Consider the following 13,216-nt stretch of genomic DNA (forward strand, 5'->3'; position numbering starts at 1 on the left):
CCCTTCCAGGTCAAGAGCGACGCGTCCGACGTAGCTCTGGCGGCCACCCTCAACCTAGCGGGCAGGACCGTGGCCTTCTTTTCACGTACCCTCCATGCTTCCGAAGTTCCGCCACTCAGTCGAAAAGGAGGCCCAGGCCATAGTAGAAGCTGTGCGACATTGGGAGGCATTACCTGGCCGGCAGGAGATTCACTCTCCTCACTGGCCAACAATCGGTCGCCTTCATGTTCGATAATACACAGCGGGGCAAGATAAAAAACGATAAGATCTTACGGTGAAGGATCAAACTATCCACCTATAACGACGAGATCTTGTATCGTCCTGGGAAGCTAAACAAGCCTCCTGATGCCCTGTCCCCACAGCACATGTGCCAACGCACAAGTGGACCGCCTCCGAGCACTCCACGAGGACGTCTGCCACCCGGGGGTCACCGTTTCTTCCACTTTATCGAGACCCGCAACCTGCCCTACTCCATCGAGGAGGTCAGGACAGCCACCAGGAATTGCCAAATCTGCACGGAGTGCAAACCGCACTTCTACAGGCCAGAAAGAGCGCACCTGATAAAGGCTTCCCGTTCCTTTGAACGCCTCAGTATGGACTTTAAATACCCCCTACCCTCCACCGACCGCATCACGTACTTCCTGAACATGATTGACGAGTACTCCTGGTTCCCATTCGCCATCCCCTGTCCCGACATGATCGCAACCACCGTCATCAAGGCCCTCCATAGCATCTTTACGCTGTTCGGGTTCCCCTCTTACATACATAGTGATAGGGGGTCCTCCTTTATGAGCGACGAACTGTGTCAATTCCTGCTCAGCAAGGGCATTGCCTCGAGCAGGACGACCAGTTACAATCCCCGGGGTAATGGACAGGTAGAGAGGGAGAACGGAACTGGAAGACCGTCCTACTGGCCCTACGGTCCAGGAATCTCCCAGTCTCCCACTGGCAGCAAGTCCTCCCGGATGCCCTCCACTCCATCCGGTCACTGCTTTGTACCACGACCAACCAAACACCTCACGAACTTCTCCTTGTCTTACCCAGGAAGTCCTCCTCTGGGACCTCGCTCCCGACCTGGCTGGCAGCTGCCGGACCCATCCTGCTCCGAAAACACGTGCGGTCGCACAAGTCGGACCCGTTGGTCGAGAGGGTCCATTTTCTCCACGTTAACCCCCAGTACGCCTACGTGGCGTACCCCGACGGCCGACAAGATACGGTCTCCCTACGAGACCTGGCGCCCGCCGGATCCCCACGCACACTCCAGCCACTAGTCCCACCCTCCCTCCCACCGGTGCACCTTATAACCGCCCCCTTCCCAGGAGGATCGATTCTTTCGCCGGCCCCGTCTAGACCACCCCACCCATCGACGCACGCCGCAAACACTCCCTTCCGAGGTCAATCGGCTTCCCCACCCGCGCCATCTAGTGGTGTTGAAGCTGCCACAGAGATCGAGGCCATGCTCCCGGAGTCACAGGCGCCCGAGCCTCCACCTGCGTCACCACCAAAGCTTTGACGATCACAGAGGATGACCAGGGCCCCCGATCGACTGATTGCTTCATCTTGAAGTGTATATAGTTAATTGTGAAATTGTAAATAGTTACGACAATAAGACAAAACGCTGTACGGAGGTACTACGGTACCTGCATAACTCCATAACGGTAGCATTGTGGATAGCACAATTGCTTCACAGCTCCAGGGTCCCAGGCTCGATTCTGGCTTGGGTCACTGTCTGTGCGGAGTCTGCACATCCTCCCAGTGTGTGCGTGGGTTTCCTCCGGGTGCTCCGGTTTCCTCCCACAGTCCAAAGATGTGCAGGTTAGGTGGATTGGCCATGATAAATTGCCCTTAGTGTCCAAAATTGCCCTTAATGTTGGGTGGGGTTACTGGGTTATGGGGTAGGGTGGAGGTGTTGACCTTGGGTCGGGTGCTCTTTCCAAGAGCCGGTGCAGACTCGATGGGCCGAATGGCCTCCTTCTGCACTGTAAATTCTATGATAACTTCTACCACGTTACCATGTTGTAGTACCAAGCCACCACCCCCGCCGGACTCTTTTTTTAACAGGGGGTGAATGTGGTAGTCTGTGTAGAGGTATTACGCTACCTAGCAATGCTCGAACACCATTGGTAGATATTGTATGTTTCGCATTGGTCAAGCTGCAAGGCAGGGTATAAGAGCCCGTGCCGCCCCAGCAGCCTTCTTTCTGTACCTGAGCTGCTGGGGGAAACATTTAGCTTATTAAAGCCTTCAGTTGGACTACAACCTCGCTTTAGTAGTCATTGATCGTGCATCAGTATGCATGGTCCCCACTGCAGGTCATCATAATCCTCCGGGAATTTAACGACTACGGGCATCTTCTGCATCCCCATGACGGAGCCTTATCATAGAGAGTGGGACTGCCATTGGTCAGATAGGAGAATAATACTCACAGAAGCTATGTGAAAATAATGAGATGTCCTCATTGAATGTGCTCATTACCCTGCATGAATCTAGCAGCAATGAGCGCGTCCCAAACTCATCTGCCTCAAGTAGACATCGCAGTACCTCATGGCCAACATCCTCGCCCTCAAGGACTTCCTCATTCTTGTTCCCTACAATGCCCTCCTTATCGGAGGAGACATTCAGTGCCTCCATTTCCTCCTCAAGCGATTCCTCCCCGTGTTGCAGCACATGGTTGAGTGTGGGTCTGCAGGCAATAACGAGGATAGTTACGATGTTGTATTCCCACGTTCTGGGCGAAGACCCTCATGAAAGGTGACAAATCCAGTATGAGAGGTGGGAGCAGCAGTGGTCAGAGCCGACACACCTTGAGGGTGAATGATCTCCTCTGTTCAGCCTGGATACACCACCCTCTGTGGACTGTATTACAGGGCTCCACCAGGCTTGTTCAGGCAATGGAAACTCATCTTCAACATTCCTGGCTCTACCAGGCCTGTTCAGGCAGTGGAAACTCATCTTGAGCATCCCTGTGGTTTGCTTGATCGAAGTACAAGCGCAGCATGAGCCTCATTGTATCTTGTCTCAGCTGTACTCTGTGGCCTCTGCACATAAGAACATAAGAACTAGGAACAGGAGTAGGCCATCTGGCCCCTCGAGCCTGCTCCGCCATTTAATGAGATCATGGCTGATCTTTGTGACTCAGCTCCACTCTCCGGCCCGTACACCATATCCCCGAATCCCTTTATTCTTTAGAAAGGCATCTATCTTTTTCTTTAAAACGTTTAAAGAAGGAGCCTCAACTGCTTCACTGGGCAAGGAATTCCAGAGATTCACAACCCTTTGGGTGAAGAGGTTCCTCCTACACTCCGTCCTAAATCTACCTCCCCTTATTTTGAGGCTATGCCCCCTAGTTCTGCTTTCCCCGACCAGTGGAAACAACCTGCCTGCATCTATCCTACCTATTCCCTTCATAATTTTATATGTCTCAATAAGATCCCCCCCGCATCCTTCTAAACTCCACTGAGTACAGTCCCAGTCTACTCAACCTCTCGTCATAATCTAATCCCCTCAACTCTGGGATCAACCTAGTGAATCTCCTCTGCACTCCCTCCAGTGCCAATATGTCCTTTCTCAGGTAAGGAGACCAAAACTGAACACAATACTCCAGATGCGGCCTCACCAACACCCTATACAATTGCAGCATAACCTCACTAGTCTTGAACTCCATCCCCCTAGCAATGAAAGACAAAACTCGATTATCCTTCTTAATCACCTGTTGCACCTGCACACCAACTTTTTGCGACTCGTGCACCAGCACACCCAGGTCCCTCTGCACAGCAGCATGTTTTAACATCTTACCATTTAAATAATAATCCATTCTGCTGTTATTCCTCCCAAAATGGATAGCCTCACACTTGGCAACATTGAATTCCATCTGCCAGACCCTAGCCCATTCACCTAACCTATCCAAATCCTTCTGCAGACCTCCGATATCGTCTGCCCTTTTTGCTTTACCACTCATTTTAGTGTCGTCTGCAAACTTTGACACATTGCACTTGGTCCCCAACTCCAAATCGTCTATGTAAATTGTGAACAACTGCAGGCCCAACACTGATCCTTGAGGGACCCCACTAGTTACAGGTTGCCAACCAGAGAAACACCCATTTATCCCCCACTCTCTGCTTTCTGTTAGTTAACCAATCCTCTACCCATGCTACCACTTTACCCTCAATGCCATGCATCTTTAGTTTATGCAGAAACCTTTTGTGTGGCACCTTGTCAAAAGCTTTCTGGAAATCCAGATATACCACATCCATTGGCTCCCCGTTATCTACTGCACTGGTAACGTCCTCAAAAAATTCTACCAAATTAGTCAGACACGACCTACCCTTTGTGAACCCATGCTGCGTCTGCCCAATGGGACAATTTCCCTCCAGGTGCCCCGCTATTTCCTCCTTAATGATAGATTCCAGCATTTTCCCTACAACCGAAGTTAAGCTTACCGGCCTATAATTACCCCTCAGCCATCTCAGTGGGTAGCCCTTGTCGCAGAGGAGCCAAAACTGCAGCCTCTGTGGACCCAGAAACACGTCAGGGATCTGAGAGCGGCTGGGAATGTAGGAGTCGTGCACACTCCCTGGGAATCGAGCACACACCTGAGGATGCGTTTAGTGTGGTTGCAGACCAGCTAAACATTCAACGAGCAGAAGCTCGTGTGCTTCACATAGCTGGCAGCTTGATGCCATGGAGCTCGAAATGCCACGTGAGTGCAATCGATTGTACCCTGCACCTGTGGAAAACCAGAGAGCTGCACAAATCCAATTGCTCTTACTTCCTGGCTTGCCTGATCTCAGTCGGAATGGACAAAGTTGTGAGACCTTGTGAAGATTGTGTCAGTGACCTACTTGTGTGCGGAGGCTTGCAAAATCCCACACAGATCACCTGTGGAGCCCTGGAAGAAGTCTCTGGCATACAAATTGAGTTCTGCAGTCACTTTCAGCAACAGTGGATGTTCCCCAAGTTTCCATGGCGCCAAATCCTGCAGCAGGTGGCAGATGTGACCAACCAGTTCCCTGGGCAGTTTTTTAAATTAATTGATGGGATGTGGGTGTCACTAGTTGTGTCAGAATTTGTTGCCCATCCCTAATTGCCCTTGGACTGAGTGGTTTGCTGGGCCATTTCATAGAGCATTTAAGAGTCAACCACACTGCTGTGGATCTGGAATTACATGTAGACCAGGTAAGGACGGCAAATTTCCTTCCCTGAAGGACTTTTACAAGCAAGATGGGATTCTACGACAATCGACAATGGTTTCATGGTCATCTTTAAATTTTTAATACCCAATTTATTTTATTGAATTTGAATGCGGGTCACCAAAGTCCTGAATCTCTATTCAGTGACAGTACCATTATGCCACTGCATACCCTAGTCTTCAACCACACTGATGCTCGGACATCTGCAGGTATAGGAAGTACTGTCTGTGGATCCTGGGTCTAGCAAAGTGCCTACGAACAATGGCTCTCTGGGATTCATCCTCTGCCTGCAAAGCAGACCCCGCACCCTGCTCCTGCCTTTGGCGAGCCAAGCAACGGCGTTGGCGTCTTCTTCTTCTCTCCTGCTTTTGAGCAAGAGGAATGACGGCAATATCACCCGGCTCTATGTTCCAAACTATTTTCTCATTGCAGTATCCAAGAGAGAGACTTCACAGTTAGCATTTTTCTCAAAAGGTCCACTCCTTTTCCATTCATCATCTGCAGCTGCTGTTCAATGTCCATTGATTCAGATACCGGCCACAACATTGATGTCTAGTTCTTAGTTTGAATTGTGGTTGGGAAAACCTCACTCCATGTTACTGGGGGGTGACAGTTTTGGTCACTCTACTGCATCCTATGCTCTCATCTCAGGTGCAGGCATTGTTCTAACTTTCACTTGGAGGACTCGTGCTCAGCTTGACCCATGGGGGGGCACTTGCCATTAGGCACTTCCACACAGAGCCAAGGATTAGGAGTACTTTCCTTCAGCAGTCTGCCATGGCCACCTTTCTAAGGGGATATAGTTGCTTGCCCACTCGGGTAATGGTACATTATTACAATCATTCAATTTGGAAGTCCGTGCGCCAAGGGTTAAATGCTGAGCTGCAATCAGTGGCACATAGAGTGTTGCTTGAGTGAGCACAATTCCCTCTGTGAGCCCTTCAAGAAAACCATACCCCGGCTTCCCTACCCTTCCCTTCCCTCTGTACAGCCCTTCAAAGAACCCCACAGTCCTGCACCAGAAGGCAGTCTCGAATACACTGCTGTTCAGGCTTGCCTGTGACCCTCCCCTCACTCAACCCCCTGTCCCTCCTAAGGATACAGAACCAGTTTGAGTGTACTTACCTGCGAGCTTCCCTCAGAGTTCTGCTCCCCAAGTGTATGCCTTTTGAAACCAGTCATACATTGTGCCATTCTACATCACGTTGCCATGGATGCATTATTTGACGTGGGGGTATGATTGTGGCGTAAGGCCTGACAATATGCTAATGTATTATAATGTCGTACCTGACATTGAACTGTGGGAAATGTGACCTGCCACTTACAGGGGAGGGGATGAATGCGACCTGCACTTACATCACCTGGAAATGCACCTAAGGCCTTCTCGCAATATTTTCCACAAGCACCGCCAAGCCTTTCCAATACGGACGGGAGAGGAAAATCATACACTATTATGAATATGTTTTGAGATGCGACCTTAAGCCTTTTGAAGTCATTAGCCAAACTCCCATTAGTACAGAACTGGCAAATCCTGCTTATTTCCATACACCAGAACACCATCCTCAACAAAATAATTGCCCATTTGGATTTCAAGTTTTGATCTCAGGGCGAAGGAAGGCTACAACGTCAGAAGTGTTCTCTTTTAGGGAATAACTAATCTAGGCCCTATCCTTTTGTTCAGGTTGGTGTACAGGATCCCATGGCACTATTCAAGATATCCTTGGCACTATTTGTCTATGAACCAGCATCATCAAAACAAAATGATCTGGTCACTCATCACCTTGCTGGTGTGGGGCCTTGCTGTGTACAAATTGGTTTCTGTATTTACATAGAACACAGAATAGAACAGCACAGTACAGGCCCTTCGGCCCACGATGTTGTGCTGACCACTTATTCTAACCTAACCTGCACCCCTTTCATTTACTGCTGTCCATGTGCCTGTCCAAGAGTCGCTTAAATGTCCCTAATGACTCTGACTCCACCACCTCCGCTGGCAGTACATTCCACGCACCCACCACTCTCTGTGAAAAGAAACTACCTCTGACATCTCCCCTATGCCTTCCTCCAATCACCTTAAAATTATGTCCCTCGTGACAGCTATTTCTGCCCTGGGGAAAAGTCTCTCGCTCTCCACTCTATCCATGCCTCTCATCACCTTGTACACCTCTATCAAGTCACCTCTCTGCCTTCTTCGCTCCAGTGAGAAAAACACTAGCTCTCTCAACTTTTCTTCATAAGAAATGCCCTCCAGTCCAGGCAGCATCCTGGTAAATCTCCTCTGCACCCTCTCCAAAGCATTCACATCCTTCCTATAATGAGGCGACCAGAACTGGACACAATATTCCAAGTGTGGTCTAACCAGGGTTTTATAAAGCTGCAGCAAAACCTCGTGGCTTTTAAACTCAATCCCTCTGTTAATGAAAGCCAACACACCATACACCTTCTTAACAGCCCTATCAGCCTGGGTGGCAACTTTGAAGGATCTATGTACGTGTACCCCAAGATCCCTCTGTTCCTCTACACTTCCAATAATCCTGCCTTTAACCCTGTATTCAGCATTCAAATTCGGCCTTCCAAAATGAATCACTTCACATTCATCTAGGTTGAACTCCATCTGCCACTTCTCAGCCCAGCTCTGCACCCTTTCAATATCCTGTTGTAACCCGCAACAGCCCTCAACACTATCTACAACTTTACCAACCTTTGTGTCATCAGCAAACTTACTAACCCACCCTTCCACTTCCTCATTCAAGTCATTTATAAAAAGCACAAAGAGCAGAGGTCCCAGAACAGATCCCTGAGGGACACCACTGGTCACCGACCTCCAGGCCTTTCTATCCATGACCATTTGCTGTCTTCTTTTGGCCAGCCAGCCAAATTTCCCTGTATCCCATGCCCCCTGACTTTCTGAATGAGCTTACCATGAGGAACATTATAAAATGCCATACTGAAATCCATATACACCACATCCACTGCCCGACCTTCATCAATGTGTCTCATTACATCCTCAAAGAATTCAATGAGGCTTGTGAGACATGACCTGCCCCTCACAAAGCCATGCCGACTATCTTTAATCAAACTATGTTTTTCTAAATAATCATAAATCCTATCTCTCAGAATCCTTTCCAGTATTTATCACAACAACAGACATTACACTTCAAAGTTAACTGAGTAGGCAGTGCCTGAGGAAATAAAACATGTACTATCAATGGGAGTTCCACCTTATGTTGTTCTTATAGGAAATGGCATGAAACACTTAAGAGATAAGGGGCACGATCTATTTGCCTCGCCGCGCCCGACTTGGGACATGACGAGGCCGGTAACTCTCAGGAGATTCCTCGCTGAGGCCCAGAATTGAAATAGAGTCCCGTTTGATTGCAGGGTCATTCACGGCGCTACCAGCACCTGGAACCACCCAGCTAAACATGCTCGACACGGGATGCTGTTTCATTTCCGTTAAATCGTGTCCAAGATTATTAAATAAAACTCCAAATTGATTATTAACTATAATAGGCTTTGTAATTCTTTTATGCATGAATTGCATATAAATTTTTCCATGTGATAGGCAACATTATCAGTGTATTATGCGTGATTACTGTAGTGATATCATGGTTGTGTTGTAATTCACCGACTGACCACTAAGAGTCTCATTAGTCTGTAAGTGAGTGTTAGAGTCAGGTGACCTCAGACTGACTAGGGAGCTGGGAGACAGGTTGCTTGTGCATGTTCATACTGTTATTCATCTGTTGCTTTGTATATATTTGACCCATAGTTAATGTTAATAAATTGTTTATAGCTTTAGCTACAAGTGTTCTTGTAATATAAATCAGGCCATCCGACAAGAACATCACAATTACCTTAATTTGATATGAAAGCAATGGGGTTTATTTTACATGAGAAATCCTCATTATTTTCTATGAACCATGAAAGAGAATGGCCTGTAGACCTCTGCAGATTCAAAAGTGATCAATGCAACTTCACAAAATAACAAATAATAGCAAAATAATTTTATTTTCTACCAGTTGTTTCTGACTTTTGTGCTAATACTGTGATTGTTTTCTGTTCTAGACCCTCCTGCAGTAATGGAAATTAAGAGTCCTGGGATGGTACTGGGTAAAGGAGGATTGCTGCGATGTGAGGCTTTAGCAGTTCCTGCAGCAGCGTTTGAATGGTATAAAGGAGACAAAAAGTAGGTTGACACTCCGAACTAAAGCATATTTCAGTTTTTTCTCTGATTATCTTTGATTTTGGGCCTTATGTTAAACAAGGTATTGACTGTTGTCAGCAGTTATAACGGTAAACTGTCAGTTTGATTTGCTACAGAAGTGACTATAATATCATAATACCCAAAGCTAAAATTTGAAGTGTTATTGAACACCAAACATTCCAAAGACCAATAATTTACATTAGAAATACAGTAACTGGGAGGAATATAAAGCAGGTTCATCAGCAACTGGAAAAAAATATTTTGATCTGTGACTCCAAAATGACTGAAAAATCAGCAGGCAAGGACACATGAGAAATGGAGGAGGGAGTCGAGCTTCAAGTATCCAAATCTACTGTTACAGAGGTAGCTAAGGGTGTGATAGAGCCAGAGGTGCTTGCGTGCTCTGAAAATGGCGTACATGGATGGTGTGTCAGTACTAATAATAATAATAATCGCTAATTGTCACAAGTAGGCTTCAATGAAGTTACTGTGAAAAGCCCCTAATTGCCACATTCCGGAGCCTGTTCAGGGAGGCCGGTACGGGAATTGCATCCGCGCTGCTGGCGTTGTTCTGCATTACAAGACAGCTGTTTAGCCCACTGTGCTAAACCAGCCCCTAATCCCACACCTCCACGATGCGCTGGAATTTCGAAAAGGAGGGCACTGGAGTCGGCCGCCCACGCACCTCCAATTAACTTCCTGTTAAGCACATTGATGAGCTTCTTAACAGGCTGGAGAGGGACAGAATCAAATTTTCAATCTTAATAATGGAAAGAGTAAACAGAACTCATCTCCGAGCCATTTAGGGCAACACGGTGGCACAATGGTTAGCACTGCTGTCTCACAACATCAGGGACCTGGGTTCAATTCCAGCCTCAGGTGACTGTCTGTGTGGAGTTTGCACCTTTTCCACATGTCTGCATGGATTTTCTCCCGGTGCTCCAGTTTTCTCCCGCAGTCCAAAGTTGTGCAGGTTAGGTGTATTGGCCATGCTAAATCGCCCTTAAGTGCCCAAAGGTTAGGTGGGGTTACAAGGTTACGGGGCTTTGATAGATTGCTTTTTCCAAGGTCCGTGCAGACTTGATGGGCTGAATGACCTCCTCCTGCACTGCAGGATTAGGGACATTCGTATTAAAGATCACCTAAGAGATTAAGAGAGGAGGGGGAGTGGCGTTTTTGATTAGGGAGAACATCACGGCAGAACTTAGAGGGGATATATCCGAGGGTTCGCCCACTGAGTCTATATGGGTGGAACTGAAAAATAAGAAGGGAGAGATCACCTTGGTAGGACTGTACTACAGGCCCCCAAATAGTCAGCGGGAAATTGAGGAGCAAATATGTAAGGAGATTACAGATAGCTGCAAGAATAAGAGGGTGGTAGTAGTCGGGGACTTTAACTTTCCCAACATTGACTGGGACAGCCATAGCATTAGGGGCTTGGATGGAGGGAAATTTGTTCAATGTATTCAGGAGGAATTTCTCATTCAGTATGTGGATGGACCGACTAGAGAGGGGGCAAAACTTGACCTCGTCTTGGGAAATAAGGAAGGGCAAGTGACAGAAGTGCTAGTGAGGGATCACTTTGGGACAATTGACCATAACTCCATTAGTTTTAAGATAGCTATGGAGAATGATAGGTCTGGCCCAAGAGTTAAAATTCTTAATTGGGGCAAGGCCAATTTTGATGGTATCAGACAGGAACTTTCAGAGGTAGATTGGGGGAGACTGTTGGCAGGCAAAGGGACGGCTGGTAAATGGGAGGCTTTTAAAAATGTGTTAACCAGGGTGCAGGGTAAGCACATTCCCTTTAGAGTGAAGGGCAAGGCTGGTAGAAGTAGGGAACCCTGGATGACTCGAGATATTGAGACTCTGGTCAAAAAGAAGAAGGAGGCATATGACGTACATAAGCAACTGGGATCAAGTGGATCCCTTGAAGAGTATAGAGATTGTCGAAATAGAGTTAAGAGGGAAATCAGGAGGGCAAAAAGGGGACATGAAATTGCTTTGGCAAATAATGCAAGGGAGAATCCAAAGAGATTCTACAGATACATAAAGGGGAAAAGAGTAACTAGGGACAGTGTAGGGCCTCTTAAGGATCAACAAGGACATCTATGTGCAGAGCCACAAGAGTTGGGTGAGATCCTGAATGAATATTTCTCATCGGTATTCACGGTGGAGAAAGGCATGGATGTTAGGAAACTAAGGGAAATAAATAGTGATGACTTGAGAAGTGTGCATATTACAGAGGAGGAGGTGCTGGAAGTCTTAAAGCGCATCAAGGTAGATAAATCCCCGGGACCTGATGAAATGTATCCCAGGATGTTGTGGGAGGCTAGGGAGGAAATTGCGGGTCCCCTAACAGAGATATTTGAATCATCGGCAGCCACAGGTGAGGTGCCTGAAGATTGGAGAGTGGCGAATGTTGTGCCCTTGTTTAAGAAGGGCAGCAGGGAAAAGCCTGGGAACTACAGACCGGTGAGCCTAACGTCTGTAGTAGGTAAGTTGCTAGAAGGTATTCTGAGAGACAGGATCTACAAGCATTTAGAGAGGCAAGGACTGATTCGGGGCAGTCAGCATGGCTTTGTACGTGGAAAATCATGTCTCACAAATTTGATTGAGTTTTTTGAGGGGGTGACCAAGAAGGTAGATGAGGGCAGTGCAGTAGACGTTGTCTACATGGACTTTAGCAAAGCCTTTCACAAGGTACTGCATGGTAGGTTGTTGCAGAAGGTTAAAGCTCACGGGATCCAGGGTGAGGTTGCCAATTGGATTCAAAATTGGCAGGACGACAGAAGGCAGAGGGTGGTTGTAGAGGGTTGTTTTTCAAACTGGAGGCCTGTGACCAGTGGTGTGCCTCAGGGATCGGTGCTGGGTCCACTGTTATTTGTGATTTATATTAATGATTTGGATGAGAATTTAGGAGGCATGGTTAGTAAGTTTGCAGATGACACCAAGATTGGTGGTACAGTGGATAGTGAAGAAGGTTATCTAGGATTGCAACGGGATCTTGATCAATTAGGCCAGTGGGCCGACGAATGGCAGATGGAGTTTAATTTAGATAAATGTGAGGTGATGCATTTTGGCAGATCGAATCAGGCCAGGACCTACTCAGTTAATGGTATGGCGTTTGGGAGAGTTATAGAACAAAGAGATCTAGGAGTACAGGTTCATAGCTCCTTGAAGGTGGAGTCGCAGGTGGACAGGATGGTGAAGAAGGCATTCGGCATGCTTGGTTTCATTGGTCAGAACATTGAATACAGGAGTTGGGACGTCTTGTTGAAGTTGTACAAGACATTGGTACGGCCACATTTGGAATACTGTGTGCAGTTCTGGTCACCCTATTATAGAAAGGATATTATTAAACTGGAAAGAATGCAGAAAAGATTTACTAGGATGTTGCCGGGACTTGATGGTTTGAGTTATAAGGAGAGGCTGGATAGACTGGGACTTTTTTCCCTGGAGCGTAGGAGGCTTAGGGGTGATCTTATAGAGGTCTATAAAATAATGAGGGGCATAGATAAGGTAGATAGTCAACATCTTTTCCCAAAGGTAGGGGAGTCTAAAACTAGAGTGCATAGGTTTAAAGTAAGAGGGGAGAGATTCAGAAGGGCCCAGAGGGGCAATTTCTTCACTCAGAGGGTAGTGAGTGTCTGGAATGGGCTGCCAGAGGTAGTAGTAGAGGCGGGTACAATTGTGTCTTTTAAAAAGCATTTAGATAGTTACATGGGTAAGATGGGTATAGAGGGTTATGGGCCAAGTGCGGGCAACTGGGACTAGCTTAATGGTAAAAACTGGGCGGCATGGACTGGTTGGGCCGAAG

General features: G+C 47.3%; 1 protein-coding gene across 2 annotated transcripts in view; it reads left to right on the top strand.

The window, feature by feature from the left end:
* Window positions 1-13,216, top strand: part of negr1 (neuronal growth regulator 1) — a 1,009,857-nt gene that overhangs the window by 898,292 nt on the left and 98,349 nt on the right. For both annotated transcript variants that reach the window (XM_072511034.1, XM_072511035.1), the window contains exon 5: window positions 9,258-9,378. In XM_072511034.1, coding sequence (XP_072367135.1) covers window positions 9,258-9,378 — 121 coding nt within the window. The remainder of the gene's footprint in view (window positions 1-9,257; window positions 9,379-13,216) is intronic.

Source organism: Scyliorhinus torazame, chromosome 7 (assembly GCF_047496885.1).
Source record: "Scyliorhinus torazame isolate Kashiwa2021f chromosome 7, sScyTor2.1, whole genome shotgun sequence".
Lineage (NCBI taxonomy): Eukaryota > Metazoa > Chordata > Chondrichthyes > Carcharhiniformes > Scyliorhinidae > Scyliorhinus > Scyliorhinus torazame.